The sequence below is a fragment of the Alligator mississippiensis genome, chromosome 11 (genome assembly GCF_030867095.1).
Source record: "Alligator mississippiensis isolate rAllMis1 chromosome 11, rAllMis1, whole genome shotgun sequence".
Taxonomy (NCBI): domain Eukaryota; kingdom Metazoa; phylum Chordata; order Crocodylia; family Alligatoridae; genus Alligator; species Alligator mississippiensis.
This window is the reverse complement of record NC_081834.1, coordinates 33,939,373-33,956,442: the sequence shown is the minus strand read 5'-3', so window position 1 is coordinate 33,956,442 and position 17,070 is coordinate 33,939,373. Positions and strand designations below refer to the sequence as shown.

Below are 17,070 nucleotides of genomic sequence, written 5' to 3'. Positions count from 1 at the left end.
CATTTGAATATGTTATATTTAGATTAAGTAATAACAGCATTATATTGATAGTAATATGGGGGGGGTGTTTACACACACACACACACACACACACACACTAACCATATTACTATCAATACATAGCTCGATTATATATTATATAAATCATTACACATAATATATATTATGTATAATCATTTATATGTAATTGAGCGATGTATTTTTTATATAGTGTATTAAGGATAATAGTATGATCAATTGAATTAATGAACAGTGTATGAACTGTTTAGAGTGTTCCTGTGTAAGCAAGAGGTTTGCTAAGGAGCTGGATATGCAAGTTACTAGACAACAAACTGTTAGATAGATGGCTAAAGAACCAGTCTGACCAGGTGCAGAGGAGCTAGGCTAAGCAAAAGGATAAAGGAGGAATTCTGCACATCCTGCAACTTAGCTTAAACAACTTTCAAGGTTGGAAGACTGACTTTTACAACAGGAGTGACCTCGAGCTGAGATAACAACAAAAAGAATGATGAGAAACAACATCTGGACCGAGACGTGCGGATGGAAAAGTACCTTGACTTTGGACGAAGACTTGAAATCCCTATAAAAGTGGGATCCACCAATGCTGAGATGGGGAATTCACACTCTGCAACCTTCACTGGATCACAGGGGCATCTATTCACCCCCACTCCCATCATCCTCAATGAACCTGGGCTGGCCACACAGTGCTAACATTGAGCAAACAAGCTGGTAACTAGAACATCTGAATAGAGTGTTTGTTTGTCTGTCTGTGTTGGCGTGAATGATATGTTAGTGTATGTCTTATTATGTTTTTGTTTTATGTAATCAATAAATGCAGCATCTTACCTTATCTCCCCCTTATAAGGTCTCGCTCATCTTTTGAGCAAAAGGCAATTTAGATAACACGGGGTGGTGGATGGTGGCAGTGGCAGTTAATAGAGTATTCCGGCTAGTAGAATGCTGGATAACAGAGATTTTACTGTATTAGTTTTGGAAATGCTAAAACTAAAGCCAGCAGCAGCTGCCATGTCTGTTCTGGTAAGTTTGGGGAGCCATGAGTTGGCTTGTATATTTCTGGAATTCATATACTGGTTTAATCTAAAGTTTCAGACATTCTGTATATGTACTCAAAGAATTTCACTCCTCATGTCCATTTGTGGATGAAAAATAGCACAGCAAGCATGAATGCAACCAAAGTCTCAAACAGTTGGCCATCCCAACGATGACAAGCTATACTCAGATTCAGTTAATACAAAACGGTCTGCCAAGTCTAAATTTGATCGAAATCATAAATAATTTAAGTGTAACAATATGTACAAATCATAACATGCGTTATTTATTTTGCTTTTAGAGTCTTCTCCTTTCTAATTGTAACTGAAGGTATCATGAATACTGTTACAAGATTTTGAAAGGTTAAGACTTTCAGATACACAGGGCAAACTCAGCCTGAATCTATATCAAGTCAAACTGTGTCCAAAGATCAAATTCCTTGGCTGCTGAGGTACTATTTTTTTTGCTGAAAACTGTGCTTCAGATCCCCACCCTCAGTTAACCAGCACATGCCTCATAACTAAAATATTTCCACTCTGGGAGTTCACAAAATGAACTAGAACCTAATACTTGTAATTTAGAAACAGCTGTAAGTAAACTTTGCTTTTTGTTAATCTATCATTCCATCTACAAGAAACATAATGCACTACACAACAGTGTCTGGGATGTTAACTGAAAGTAAATAAAGCTATAAATAAATATAACAGTGGTAAATTAGAAAAGGTATTATATTTAAATAGAGAAGAATAGCTTAATGAACATGCACATTTAGCTATGATTAAAAATCTGTGCCTTTTGTATCTTGTTAAGGTACAGGCATAAAAATATATCACCCACTAAACAAATATTTATTAATCTTTTCAGGATATCAAAATATATTCTGTGTAATCCTTGTCAATAGAAAAGCAATTCTGAACATAAAGATGCAACAAATAACACAAATAAAAGCAGTCTGAACAAAAACCTCTTTGTTAATTCAGGTCCTGGATACTTTGGAGGCCTGAATAGTTTGTAGCATTTTGCAGTTTTCTTCAACATGGCTGTGCAGCTTGCTCTCTACCAGCCTCTTCTGGTTTCTCTGAAGCAACAACACAAGCTTTTTTTTGTCTTGTCTTTCTCCACATTTTCTCAGTTTAGTGAAGATATTTCTGCTTTGCTGAAGTTCATGTTTTATTTTGTTTTTCACTTTTTCATCATATTTGCCTGTTTGCAGTTGTTTGTCCTCAGTTTTTTTGCAGCGACACCTTCACTTCTAACAGGCTTAGCTGGCATGGGATTGATTCTTGTTTCCATGGATACTGATTTTCTCCGGTTGGGTGTGTTTGCATGTGGTTTTACCCCATACATCTAGAAGTATTGAGAAAAAAAATGAGAATTACATTCAGAGAATTTCTAGTCCATGAAGCTGGACTCCAGTTTTATGCAATAGCTAAGTATACAGAACACTTGAAAAAGTATAGGAGATATTTTCTCTATTATGAAAAATACTGGCTCAAATATTTCCTCAAAATGGTCTTCCTTTTTTAAAATGTGACTCACTTGAACAAAGGTTTAGAATTAAGAGCATGCCTCTGCTTCTAGAAATTCTCATACTTGGTTAACTGTATCATTTATACACTTGTCCTAAACTTAATCCTATGTTTAGACCCCAAAAGATTTACAGCACACGAGAATCTTCTCCAAACCCAGGAAACAGTTCAACGTCAGTTCAGTGCTATTTCATGCTAATGCGATTATTGATGACTTAATTTAGAAAATGTCCACATGTTCTAAAGTCTTTAGACTCAGACTAAGTACTTGGTAAAATATATATTTAGCAAACTTACTTTAAAATTCCATCTCTTTGAGCTAAACTAAAAATTGTGAAGTGAGGGAGAATATATACTCTGTATGAATGTGTTAATTTTCATTAAGGAGGAATAGACCACCCACATACCATAATGGATTTGAAACACCATAATTATATTTTATGAAATTAATCGCACACCTCCAGATTCAGCGTGACAAGTGGCTTATTTTAGCAATCCTCTATGCCAAAAAAAATTCATTTAGGATTATTTAAGATGATACAGCTAAAGAAAGAGAATTTGAGCACTGAATTGTAATCAGAATTTCCTCAAAGGCGATGCCATTTTGTGGGAACAGAACTGGGGTTCTGGTTACTTAATTTTCCTTCTAAAAGTTTCTCCTGAGATGGTTTGAAAGGCAGCATGATAAAAAAAAAAAAGTCAATGCATCAGAGCCATGATCTGGAGAAATTTCTTTCTGCAGTTGTACTTGAAACACACTAAAGGTAGCCCTAATGAAGAGTATGATATGCCTACACTACCAAGAAGTAAAAATAGTACTGATAGCTCAAGGAGTAAATTCAACTTCTTTACATGGTCCCAAATGAATGATTTTTTCTTTTCATCAAGGAAAAGGGCATGCTTTAAAAATATTTATCAAAGAGCAGGACGTAAATGGAATAAGACCTAACTCTAACAACTAATGAAAATAAGTGGTAGTGGTAATATATATATATATATACACACACCACATACAAAAAAAAATATATATATATATATATAACTTGAAATTAGCCTACAATAATTAATTATTGCAATGTTGTGAGCCTGTGAGTTTAATTTTGTAGCCAAGGATCTCAGAGCCAAAGATAAGAACAAAAGTATCTTACCCTAGAAGCAGTTTATGGGCTCAACGCTTTGCTTTAGTGTGAATACTCACCTTCTGTTTCCTCATGGTTTCTTGGGGTCTAGGTGGAAAGGTACATGGGACTCTTCCATGATACATGTGATAGGGTAAAGGAAGGGTGGGGTCTAATGGTACCCATGGGACTGAAAGAGTTGCTGGAACATTAGGCAGATTGCTGTGAGTTTTATGTAAATTATATGATGCTCTGGTCACTTTCCCAAGGGAGCTCTTGTAGATTGCAACTGATGAATCTCCTGCAGCATGAGTCAACAAATATGACCCCTCCTGAAAACTATAAAGTATAGACATATCACTAATCAAATTCAAAATGTATTAATAAGATAAAAAAATAAGCAGCATTAATTTAGGCCAACCACCTGATCTCTTTATAAGCAGAAGTGGTACAAAGAGCTTCAACTGGATGAAGAGATGTATAAACATGGCATGTATATCTAATAAGTTACCATCTTATATTTTCAAAATAAAGCATATTAATATCTAATTAATGCAATTAACCTGTAACTTGCTTATACACCAGGAAATAAAAATGTATTGAATATATTAATAAATTATCTCTTTGCATCCTATTATCTTTAGTTATTTAGGCACAGATTCAGCAAAGCACATAGGCTCAACTAACTCCCCATCAGAAACAACTTAGTTATAGGCCATAAAAGAGAACACAGAAATGATAGTTAAAAAAAATCCTTAAAATGCAATGTTTCACATACATGCCAGGCATTAAATCTGATTTTCAAAACAAACTATACATTGGTTAAGTGACTGTCAGATTGAAGAATTATAATGTCTAAACAAATAAAAATAAAGCAGAGAAAACAAGAAGTAGATGTTAAGACTATAAAGAGAGAAAAACAGATGCAGCTATAAGCCATCTGAAGTGCAGAGGAGCATAAGCAATAAGCCTAGAAAAAAGCTACCAAAGGAAAAGTATAATTGTAGCTCCAAAATCTTACAGCCCGATCCCAGAAACTCCTTAGTCAGGTGAGAAGTGTCCACTGGATTTATTGCTTGAGGAAACTCTGTTCTTTTGACTAAGTGTTTTATGTGACCAGACTTTATATAGCATCATGTAAGCAAAAAAGCTGTAACCCTGAAATATTCCTAAGCACCACTACAATGTGCTGTGTAAATGTAACTTAAGTGTTTTATGGTTTGTATTTGAATTACCTCAGTTAAAACAAAACAACAACAGAAGGGTAAACAATCATTTTACAAAAGAGATATTATTTTGGAAGATCTAGTGTCATCTACAACTAAACCCCGCCCCCAAAATAGAAAAGTACTTACTCAGTTACTTTCTTCAAGATATTTCGAAGAATATTTAATGAATTTGCAGGCCTGTGAGAAATAAATTCAGAGGGAATTACATGTATAGGCCAAGCTTATCAAAATAACTGTGCATTTTGTGTGCGCAATCTGAGACCAAAGGGACCTGCTTTTCAGAGGGATATTCTGACAAGCTAGTTTAAGCAGCCTTATGCAATCTGTAGCCAACATAGAGAGGCATGGGAATCTCTCAACACACAAAAATAAGGCTACTTCAGGTATGTGTGCTCTCAAGCCTGGTCTATGAAACAAGGATATAGACTGTCAAGAAGACTGATAGACTGCTTGCCTCTGAAAGGACTGGCAATTGCTTGCAGTCACTGGAAAGATCAGGTCACAAAGGAGATGATTAGAAAAAAAACACTACTAATAAAGAGATGGCTGCCGATGCAGCAGTGAGGAAGAAACACCAGTTGTTTGGACACACCTACCAGCTAAAGAATGACTATCTGCTAAAAGACAACATTCTTCACCCTTGTGGTAGGCAGCTAGGAAGTTGCCAGAAAACATATGAGAATGGTGTGGCAAGATCCAAAGACATTGTTTGCTGCCGTGTAAGTCAGAACTCAGTGTGGAGTCACATTACCTGGATGGCTGATTTTTAGCTTGTGGGACAGAGAAAAGAGGATAGTTTAACAGTATCAGGCCCCTTCAGAGGTGTCTCAAGTTGTACATCCCCAAAATCAGCTTTGTTACTGAAAACCTCGTCAGTCATATGAAGTTTGACTTTATTCAAACTAAAGCTTGAACTCCTGAATCCATGGAACTCTATGAGAGTTTTGCAATCTAGAAATGAAGATTTACTATAAGAAACAACTAGTAAAGCGTTAACTGATTTTTAAACATGAATTCAAGACAGCTTCCAAAGCTCTTACAATAAAGAAAATATACTCACTTAAATGATGCCAACTTTTCTTTTAAATGTTGTGGAGAAATCTCACCCAGCGTAATAAGGTTTGATGTAAAGGCATCAATGTGTCCTGAAAAACATCAAAACAGCAAAGAAACAACAAAACAGAACAAACTGGTCAGAAAAAGACCGTTAAATAAGTGCTGATACAATGTAATTTAAAGAAAACCTTCAAGAGTTTTGTCATCAAGACAGAGAGAGACAAAAAGCAATTCTAAGTTTAAATGTATTCTGCATAGTAACTGAAAACAAGGCAACTGAATGCACATAATTATTTAAGTATATACACATTAGCTCTCCCAGGGGAAACTGTCCAAGGAGCAATTTAACCCTGGTTAAATTTCCAGCTTATTTTTCTCCTGGAGCAACCATTTTTGCTCTGGGATAAAAATCCTGAATATCTGCATTCTCCTAGGAAAGCAGGGACTCTTATAGGAGCAAGTGAATGTCTGTACATAGCCACCGTTTCCTCAAATTCATGCTTCCAAGACATACTAGACTGAGACAGGCAATTATTTTGGGTGGAGGGCTGCTTAATGAGTTTTGGCAGGCTGTCGAAGGCCGCAAGGGTAGCCTCGCCCCTTGACAGGTACCCCACCCCCCAGTTGCCATCTTGGGTCTTGAAATCCTGCCCCCTAAACCCTGACCTTTGTCACTGGAAATCCCTCCCCTTGCCTCCAGAAGTACTTCTTTTGGCAAGGGGGTTTGCCATCTTGGAACCAGAAAAAACCCCAAATTATATACTAAAAATCAAATGCTGACAATAGCGTATTTTAAATTTTATTAAAAAATATATTTTTGCCCTGATTTGTGTGCATTTTGTTGTGTATATAGAGGTGATTGCATAATGGCTCAAAATGAATTCTTACTCTCCCATATCGTGGCGGGTGGGAGTGGGTGGGTATGGGGTTTGTGGGGGACTGTAGGCATGTGTGTAGATGCATGTGTGTGTATGTGGGGGAATGTGTGGAGAAGGAGAGTGGCTGGGAGAGTGCTTGGGGGGTGTGGGTACATGTGCGTGGCAGGGTGTGCTAGTGTAGCAGTGCGCAGGGCTCCCTCCAGAAGTGTGTGGGTGTGTGTGTGGGGGAGGGTGGTGGTGGGTGCGGTGATTGTGTGGGGAGGGTGTGGTTGTGGAGTTTGTGGGTATTGTGGGGTGCACATGGGACCCCATCACACACCTCCCTGATCCATTCAGCCCCTGCCCCACAACAGCCACCTCCCTGCCACCACCACCAATGTGCAGCCCCAGCACTTTTCACATTCAATATCAAGTATCAGCTGACAATCCAACATGTGATGTTTCAGGAGATTGTTGGCTAGACTCACTCCTAATGGACTAAAGTCTACAAAAGGACAACTGGCTTCTTTCAGACCTCATACACTTGTCATTTCTTTTGAATTCAGTACTTTTTGGAAGATTAAGTAGACAGATTTGATACTTTGCATTTTTAGTTTAACAATCCAAGTTATTACTGCATATCTATGTTAATTCTCCCTACCTCTGTCATCTTCATACCTCTGTCTTTTCTATCATACAATTACAAAATTGTTTCCTATTTTCAAATCATAGCCAAGACAGCCTCAAACGTGAAAATGCTCAAATCTAATTTCAGGGCACCTCTACTTTTAATCAGATACAGTACTTTTTTCTGATGCCTGTTAAATAACAGATTGAAAACCTGTGACATTTATTCATATACCCATACTGTAAGTATATCTTAGTGGTATGATTTTAACCTTCCCCAACCTTTTTTTTCCCTTAAAGGATTAAAGTCTCCTCTTCCCTATTCCGAAGAAAGTAAATTAGTCTTTTCCATTAGTTTTCACTTCAGCACTTATAGAAACTTGACAATACATTAATATAGGGGTGTTCAACTGGCACTCTGCAGATTGCATGCAGTCCCCAAGGGTTTAACCTGGGTTCCTGTTCTAGGCACCACTCCTGCCACTATATTGACAGCTGCTGCACTGGAGTCTCCAGGCCCTCTTCCTTTTCCAGCTTGACCCCACCCCTGGGGTTGAGCCCAAGAGAGCCCATGGCTAGGTGGCTGGGGAGAGCCAGTGACCCTATGCAGGGCAGTGTGAGGTGCCAAGCACAGTACAATGGGACACCTGTGGTGTGGTGCAGTTGAAAGGACCCATGTGGTAGTGATGCAGGGACAGTACAGTAGGAGGTGCTGAGGGGGAAGGGGAAGAGGCACACACAGCACAGAATGGCATATAAGCCCATTAGGCATGCAGCCCAGGGAGGTGTGGCTATGTGGTATCCAGCTCAGAATCTGGACAGCCCGGCATTCATACAAATGAAGGAGTAACAAGGAGGAAAAAAACCCTTCAATTTAGTATTCTTCTTGCTGGTTGAGGGGAAAAAATTAAAAAGCAGCTTTCATTTTACACCAATGGACCTGATCTATGTAGCTTTCATTTTACACCAATGTAGCTGACTATATTATTGTGCTCAAAACAAGCATGAATATCCTGCTTTGGAAACACTGCAAAGGTTGCTTACCTTTTTTTGCAAATCTGCAGTGACTGTGTAGCATTTTCTGTTACGTTACTACTACAGTGCATCCCTGGAACATGTGAGTAAATATACCCATTTTTTCCAGGCTTAAACCTGAATTATTTCTTAGCCAGAATGATACAATTTAACAGAAGTAAAAGTACCTGAAAAGTAGAGACAAAGTCTACCTACCAAAAGGTGGAAGAGTACTTTTTTTTTTTTTTTTATAGGTTTGCTAATATAATAAGAAGTTCAAACAATGTTAGTCAAAGATTACACACAGAAATCAGTTTTTCTTGTCCCTTTTAATTTGTTTTCATTAGCTACACTAACTGCTGCTGCATCCCCTTTGCCCTAGAATCCCTTAAAAAGTGGCTTCTATGGCACATCTACAAAAACAGACTCCATCTATGCTGAATACCCTACTTGAGAAACACGTGGCCTAAAGCAGCAGCTACATTATATGTTCAAGACCCTCAACAAAAGGAGGGCTGCTGAGTATGTCCAATGGTGGTAATTTGTATTTATGCACATTGTTTGTCCACTTTACTAGATCATACAAATCACAGCTTCAGTTTAATAGGACACTGCAATTTTATGCAGGAGACTAGTTACATTTCCATCTTTTCATTTCCTGAGCTGGCAGCACTGCTGAGTCAGTGGGTGGACCTCTGTGTTTCTTCACAGAGCTGCAGATCTATGGGAGAACCCTTGCAGAGCTGAAAAATAATCATTCTAAACAATTAGGGATGACACTGGCATGGGTCCAAAGAGACTCTCATCAAGCCTTAGCCAGAAACAAGGCTAGGTACAGACTTTCAAAAAGCAGAATCCATCTAAATTGTACTGTAAGTGGTACAAGTTTAGATTGGCAGAGAACAGAACACACATTCACCCTTCAGTGGATGGAGGCAAATCTTAGACTGGGTTTTGCCAGTTTTAAACCAGTTTGTGTGAGCTGAACTTCTTTTCTGTTAAGGATAGAGACTGATTTTGCATGCCAAACTATAAATCAGTTTCCAATCACTTACACTGGTAAAAGTATTATGTCTGTACCTGGCCAAAAACTGCAATGAATGGAATTAAGATGGAGGTTCAGATTACAAGAAAGAACTCCTTGGAAAGTTAAAATGCAGTTCAATGTCAGTGCTGATACCCACAACTCATCCCACACATACATTAGAATTATTTTGAAGAACTGGTTTAAAACCCAGAGGATCCTGAAAAGGAGAGTTAGATATTTTTTTTCTTCTAAAGTTCACCTATCGTGTCCTGGCTACAAAGTATTGATGGTACAGTCATACCAATCATTTTTAAGTGATCAGCATCTTTGCCGAAGCAAATTCCAACAGCATTGAGGTCATGATCATCCAAAACCAACTTCGCTGGACAGGTCATGTTGTTCGCATGCCTGATTCCTGCCTTCCAAAGAGAATCTTTTTCTCACAGCTGAAAGAAGGTCACTGAAGTAGCAGAGGGCAAAGAGAGTGCTTCAAAAACACCATGAAGGCAAACATGAAGAGGTGTAACATTGACATCAACACTTGGGAGACCCTTGCTCAGGACCGACCAAAAGGCTCTTTGGGAGGGATCTCAGCACTTTGAAACAGCTCGTTGACAGGCAGAAGTGGACAAGAGGAACAGGCGAAAAGAACATCAGAACATTCAATGCAGCAACACAGTGCCCATCCCTCCTGGAAACACCTGTTCTCACTGTGACAAGACATGTGGATCTAGAATTGGGCTATGGAGCCACCTAAGGACTCACTATTAAGATTCTTGGAAGGCAATGTTACTCATTTGCAAGTGATTGCCCATCAATCATGCAGTATCTATGGTCATACCAATCATTTAAGTGGCTGCACTGCACTATACTGTTGACGCAACCGTGTGAATTAAAGGAAGTCCATAGATTTACTTCCCTTTGTTGGTTTAAGGGAGAAATTAAATATTACTTTATCACAAGATTTTAAATAATTTGCTTGTTATCTTAACCACAGCAAGCTTGGAGACGTGGACCAAAGAACAGACATGAGTCATGTACTTCATGCTAAACATATAAAGACATTAACATCCTAGTGCCACTTTACTGGGACAATGGCTGCAGGAGAACACTAGTTGAAAGAATCAGTCATCTGCTATATTTAAAACTAACTGTTTTAAAGGGGAAATTTCAGTCACCAGAGGAATAATGGTTGTTTCAGAGCAAATCTGTTTTTTAAAAATAAATAAATAAATAAATAAATAAATAAATAAAATCAATCTAAGCTAGAGCTACTTGAAAACAAAATTTGAGAGGACTAATTTTACCAGCAGTCTCCCAGTATTTTTCTAGGCACAGCAAAAACTATCCCAAAAGTGCAGCATTTTGGCGAGATAGAAAAATATTTTAAAAACCCTGCATTTATTTCCAAGTGAAAGGGATTCTGTCAATTTACATATCCATCTGTTTTGCCTGCTATTGTCACAGTTACTGTGTAGGATTATTACATATGGAAGATTAGAGACCAAATGTTTTCTTTCTGTTCGTTTACTTACTGAACGATAACATTTGGTGTGCAATCCATTTCACTGTATTCCTTGTACTGCTTCCAATCTTCAAGTGCTACTTCTGGCCTTTAAATAGGTCTATAGGAGTTAGCTGTCTGACTTAGTGAATTTTCACTGAAAGCTTGTGTAAGTCCCTCACAACTATGCAGCTGGTCCAAAAAAACAACCACATGCATCTCTCCAAATCTCTTCATGATATTTAGGCCTTGTTATTTCCTGTGCACGGGTATCACACAGTAATAAGACACAGAGAGGGATACAATTTAATAAGCAAGAAAACACAATTATAAAGCCTGACAAAACTGGATGGTGTAGTACATGACATCATTGCTCTAAAAACTGGCTACATTGTGTATTGATGGTGTGTTTTTTAAGATTAGGGGAAAAGGGATGTTTATATGCAAAACGAATGATACAGGAACTCAACAACTCTGAAAGATAAATAGAAAAACAAAAAAATAAAGTCCCCCAACGTTTGCTCTAATACCGTTAAGAAAAAAATATAAAAAGAAAAACAAGACAGGATAAGGTCATGGCATAACTGGAAGAATTAGGCACCAACAGACCACAACTTGCTGCTACAGAAACTAACAAAACAAGGCAGGCTTCTTCTACAACAGGAAGATAAGGGAGTCATAAAAGCTAAAAATTAATTCATGATAAAAGCAACAATCCTCTGACTATGAACTGAATTCAAATGCCCTTTGGTGGGGATGGTCATTTCTTATTTTCCTGTTGTTATAAAGACATATTTTTAATGCATGTTGTTTGTTGGGGGAAGGGGAACAATATATGTATATTTTGAGGAGTGTTATAGATTCTTTAAGATAAGGGACATGTGGACTAGGGAGAGAGTTTGGAGGAGAGACTGATCTGCCCCTGGGTAGGCAGCAGGAGAATGGAAGTCAGTGGATACGGGGCAGTGGGAAGAGGTTCTTTATACCTACATATGAACGGGGGTGGGGGGTGGAAATGTGGGGACAAGTTAGAGGGTTTGCTCTACTGTAAGAGGCAGGGAGGCATGAGTGGGTGCAGTGGGATGGAGCTTTAAAGTTCTGGGGTGGCACTTGTGGGGCCTTTTGTTACATTTCTTATCTTGTGGGCTATTTGTTTTATGGTAAGTGGCTTTGAGCCTTTCTGGATAGGATGGAATATAAAATTAAATAATAAATAAGACATTTAAAAATATATTTTTGAACGAACTGGACATAATGACTACTAGAAATCATCATTAGCCAGCAAATTACTGATATAAAAGGAAAATAACATCTTAGTTAATGAACCTGAAGCTATTTAATTTGGCAATAATAGGCCCTCCTAACGGGGCCCTAAATATTCCTATGGTGTTACCCCACTTTAACCTAATCTATACTTCCTAAGTGTTGAATTACAGTTATTAATTTTTTCAATGACAATCTATATTTTCTCCACAAGCTTTTGTCTTTCAGTTTCAGTATTCCATTTCAATCAAATACAGTTTGGCCCTTTCTCTTGGTTTTCCACCCTTACCTCTCACATAGTAGTATGAGAGAGAGAACATTCCTCTCTTTAGGAAATAAAACTTCAGGGACTGGTCAAGCATAGGTGAGAAGGAATGGCTGGCTAGTTGAAAGAAAAGTGTCAGGCAGGGGAAATAACTAAGTGGAAAATGCTTGACTATTCTTGATAAGGTAACTCAGTATTCAAATATCCTGAATTGTATTACAAATAAAACTAGGAAGCATTTACAAATTTAGCATTTGCTTTTCTTACCTTCATATTAGGAGCTTCTGCTTAAAGATATTCCTGAAATTCTGACATCTTAATCGCGTCAGATGACTGAAGTCTCAATACTGTAAATTCACTGGTGTCTTAATGTTTAGTGTTTTGCAGTTTTGAAATATGGTTATAGTAGAGTTACAACATGTTTGTATAGGATATAGCAAAAAACTATAACATTATTTTCCCAGTTCCCTGAATTTCTGAAATTCTACAATATTTCCAGTTCTGGTACCTGTTTAAAGTTATATGGAATATTTTGCACATAAAGCACATCCATAAAGTGGGACTAAAAGTAGTTTAAAAAAAGTCAGGAAAACAAGGTTCTTTTGCTGTTGTAATTATGCTTTTTTACTTCTAAATTTTGTTACAGGAAACTTATATGTAAACCAAAATATTTGTGAAACAGCTAAGGTTAAAGGGAAAACTGCTTCTTAAAGAACATTCCTATTCACATGAAAGAAAGCATGGGCAGGAAAGTTTAAGCTTTTATAAATTGTCTTGGCTTGCTCTCTTTTCTGTCTATTATTTCTGTATCTTAGATATTCTGTACCCTGTACAGATGATATAGTCTATATCTTATACAGTGTTTATTCAACCTATTGATGAAGATGAGGATCAAAAGAAAGTAGGGATGGTAGGGACCTCCCAAGGTCATCTAATTCAGTTCCCTGCTCAAGGCATGCTCATCCTTGACTCAATCATCCCAGTCAAGCTTTCAGTCAACTTACTCTTGAAAACTTCCAGGGATGGAGATTCCACAACTTTTCTAGGTAGTCTGCCCTAATGCTTGACCATGCTCAGAGTTAACAAATTCTTCCTAATCTCTAATCTACATTTCCTCTACTGTTAAGAGTTTTGTCTGTTCTTTCAGGAAGAATTACGAAATCCTCCCACTCCCCCCCAAAATCTTCTCTTCTTCAGACTAAACAGTAGTAGTTTTTTCAGCCTTTCCTCAGAATCTGTTTCCTAGGCCTCTAATCATTTTTGTTTTTTTCCACTAGAGCCCTTCTGAATTGTATACATCTTTTTTGAAGTGCAGGGCCCAAAACTTGACATAATACTCCATGTGAGGTCTCACAAGTACCAAACAGAGAAGAATCCCTTTTCTTGATTCACTTGCAAATTGAAGTTGCCAAAAATTGAATTCCAGCTTTCATAAATGAACTCACCAAAATTAGTGATCTCTGAAAAATAAGCATTTAAATCTTACCAGTAGAGGTGCACTGATACATCGGTTCATATCGACTCGGCACCAATAAAATCAAAATCAACTTTATCAGCAATTGGGTTTTTTTGGCTGATAACATTGTTGACAAATGCTGCGTGCACGCACACAGCCTGGCAGCTTGGAGAACAGGGTCCAGCTGGTAAGTCTGTGGGGAAAAAGGGGGAGCAGATCGAGGACCCCCCAGGGTGAGGGAGGGAGTGGAACTGGGGCAAATGTAGGCACTACCCGGCTGGGGCAGGGTGTGGGATGGAGCAGCAAGCAGCTCGTCTGAGGGCATGGGAAGGTTCCCACCACTGGTACACCCTGGGGGAGCCACAGAGGGGCACATGCCTCATGGACCCATGTTGGGCTGTTCTTGGCAAAGGGGCTGGGCAAGAGGCGGGTGGTGGAGGTACTGGGAGAGGGAATCTACAGGAAATTTTGGGGTGGCTGTAGCCTACCCCGTAGTCCTCACTCCCAGCGCTGCTGCTGCCTGCCCTGCACACACCCCTCCATGCCTCCACTGGGGTGTACCAGTGGTGGGAGTCACACCCTGCCCCCGGGGACGAGCTGCTCGTGGCTCCATCCCATGCCCCACCCTGCCTGGGCAGTGCTTGCCCCTGCCCCACTGCAGGGGCCTCATTCTGAATCCCCCGTGCCCCTTCCCTCCCCCTGTCCCTTTTCCTGCACAGACTTAGCAGCCGGACACTGCTCTCCAAGCTGCCAGGTTGAGTATCAGCAATTGGACCAGTAGATACGGCTTATTAATAATCAGCCATCGGTATTGGCCAAAAAAATCTTTAAATCGGTGCACCCCTACTTATCTGGTATTTGCCCTTGACAAGTAACTGAAGAAACTGAATGCATCTCCAGATAAAAGAAGCATTACTAGATAACATCCTTTTCTGATTTGGACTAGGGTAGCAAGAAAATAAAGTGCCATTTAATGAGTCAGACCATAGATCGGTGTGGGCAATTATTTTGGGCAGAAGGCCGCTTACTGAGTTTTGGCAAGCCATCAAGGGTCCCATGACAGGCAGCCAGGGGCAGATAAATATTCATTTTCTAAATTTTTTAGGGGCCCTGCAGGCCAGATAGAATGGCCTGGTGGGTCACATCTGGCCCGCGGACTGCATTTTGCCCACCCCTGCCATGGATCCACCTCATCCGGCATCTTGTGTCACACAGCTGCAGAAAGTGGATGCTGAAAGAGAGAGTGAACAAGGTATGGCCAGGGCTTTTTCCACTGTTCCTCTCCCACTTGCAGCTTCCTCCATTTAGAGTCTAGGAAATTCTGATTCAGGGGCTGTACCCTTAACTCCATGGCAGGGGGTCAGACTTGATGATCTGCTCAGGTCCCTTCCAACCCTACCAACTATGAAACTCCCATGCTCAACAGCTACTGATACCTCTTTCCTTCAAGAATTTATCCAATCCCTTTCTGAATCTGGCTAAACTATCAGCTTCTACAACATCTGATGGCAATGAGTTCCACACTAGGTGAAAAAGAGTTTTACATTCACTACCTACTAGTTTCATTTTATGACCCTTAGTTCTTGTATTGTAAGAGACAGTAAATAATAAATCCTTATTTACTTTCTCTTCACCATTTAGTATTTTGTAAATCCTTACCATGTCCCTCCTCAAGCGTCTCTTTTCGAAACCAAATAGGCTTAGTCTCTTTAGTCTCTTCTTGTATGAAAGCCCCTCCATACTACCAGTCATCTTTGTTGCTCTCCTCTGTACCTTCCCTAGTTCTTTTATATCTTTTATATCTGTTCTTCTATATCCTCTATGAGGTGTATGGACGAAAACTGGCACAATATTCAAGATGTAGATGTGCCACGGATTCATAAAAGGGGAATAATGATATTTTGTTTACAATTTCATTCTTAATAATTCCTAACATTTTGCTTGCTTTTTTGATATCTGCTGTGCACTGAGCTGATGTTTTTAGCAAACTATCCACAATGATTCTCAGATCTCTTTTCTGTATGGTAAAACCTAATGAAAAGCCCAACATCATGCAGGTACAGTTTGGGTTATTTTGCTCACATGCAGTACTTTACACTTATCTACATTGAATTTCATGTCATTTATTTATACACTCAATTATGCCAGGTCCTTCTCTATTTCCTCACAGTTCGCCTTGATTTTCTATCTTTAAGCCAATTCCTAATCTATGAATGGACCTTCCCTGTAACCCCACGGCTACCTGAATTCATAAAGAGCCGCTGATGTGGGATCCTGTAGCACAACTGTAAATACCCTGCTCTTCTATTTCTGAGAAGAGTGGCACCTTGGAGACTAAATCATTCAGGGTGGTATAAGCTTTCATAGACAACAACCTACTTCATCAGATGCTATAAACAACATAAACTGTTGCCTACAGCAGCTTATACCTCTCCCAATGAGTTAAATCTAGTCTCACAGGAGGGAGGGTAGGATGGCACCTTACAGACCAACACAGGTAACTGCTGCTCTTTACTATTTCTGGAGCAACTTAAAATAAAGTAGTTACCTAAAAGGAAAATGATGACTAACCAAGCAGCAAATTAAGGAAAAAAAAAAGCTGTGTGTGTGTAGGTGGGTTAAAAGAACCAAGGTAGTAACTGGCCATGAAGAAAAATACCAGTTAGTGATTAATTGTCAAAGGGAAGATATTCCAGCTGCTGATGGAGAACTGGACAAAAAGATACAAAAACTTACCTACATAAAATGAACATTTAGAATGCAACAGGTTCTCTGTCCACATCCGACATATTTCACTTTCCGTGAGAGCTTCCAGACCCAAATAGGGTTGATATTCTAGTTTTGGCAATATGTGAACAGGAATACGCTGCGAGAGTAGAAATATTTGTCAAGCGGCCATCAACAATTTACAAGCAATTATAACAACCAATTTTTTTTGTATTAATAATCCATCACAGGCTTCCAGGCATGATTTAGGAAGCAACACAAATAATGACATAGATGGTACTGTAACAGAACATTTTACATAAAAGAAAACCCACACAGGGTAAATTTAAGGAAAGGTGCATTTTCCTC

General features: G+C 38.9%; 1 protein-coding gene across 5 annotated transcripts in view; it reads right to left on the bottom strand.

The window, feature by feature from the left end:
* Positions 1–1,314: 1,314 nt before the first annotated feature.
* Positions 1,315–17,070, bottom strand: part of ICE2 (interactor of little elongation complex ELL subunit 2) — a 56,374-nt gene continuing 40,618 nt past the window's right edge. For 2 of the 5 annotated variants that reach the window (XM_006259378.4, XM_006259379.4), the window contains exons 11-15: positions 16,732–16,861; positions 5,987–6,071; positions 5,053–5,103; positions 3,778–4,036; positions 1,315–2,397 (exon numbers count right to left, since the gene is read on the bottom strand). In XM_006259378.4, the coding sequence (XP_006259440.2) occupies positions 2,233–2,397; positions 3,778–4,036; positions 5,053–5,103; positions 5,987–6,071; positions 16,732–16,861 (690 nt within the window). In that variant the 3' untranslated portion in view covers positions 1,315–2,232. Of the gene's footprint in view, positions 3,239–3,777; positions 4,037–5,052; positions 5,878–5,986; positions 6,072–16,731; positions 16,862–17,070 lie in introns of those variants that run through there. The other 3 variants (XM_019477741.2, XM_059714791.1, XR_009455623.1) reach the window with 3 other exon arrangements.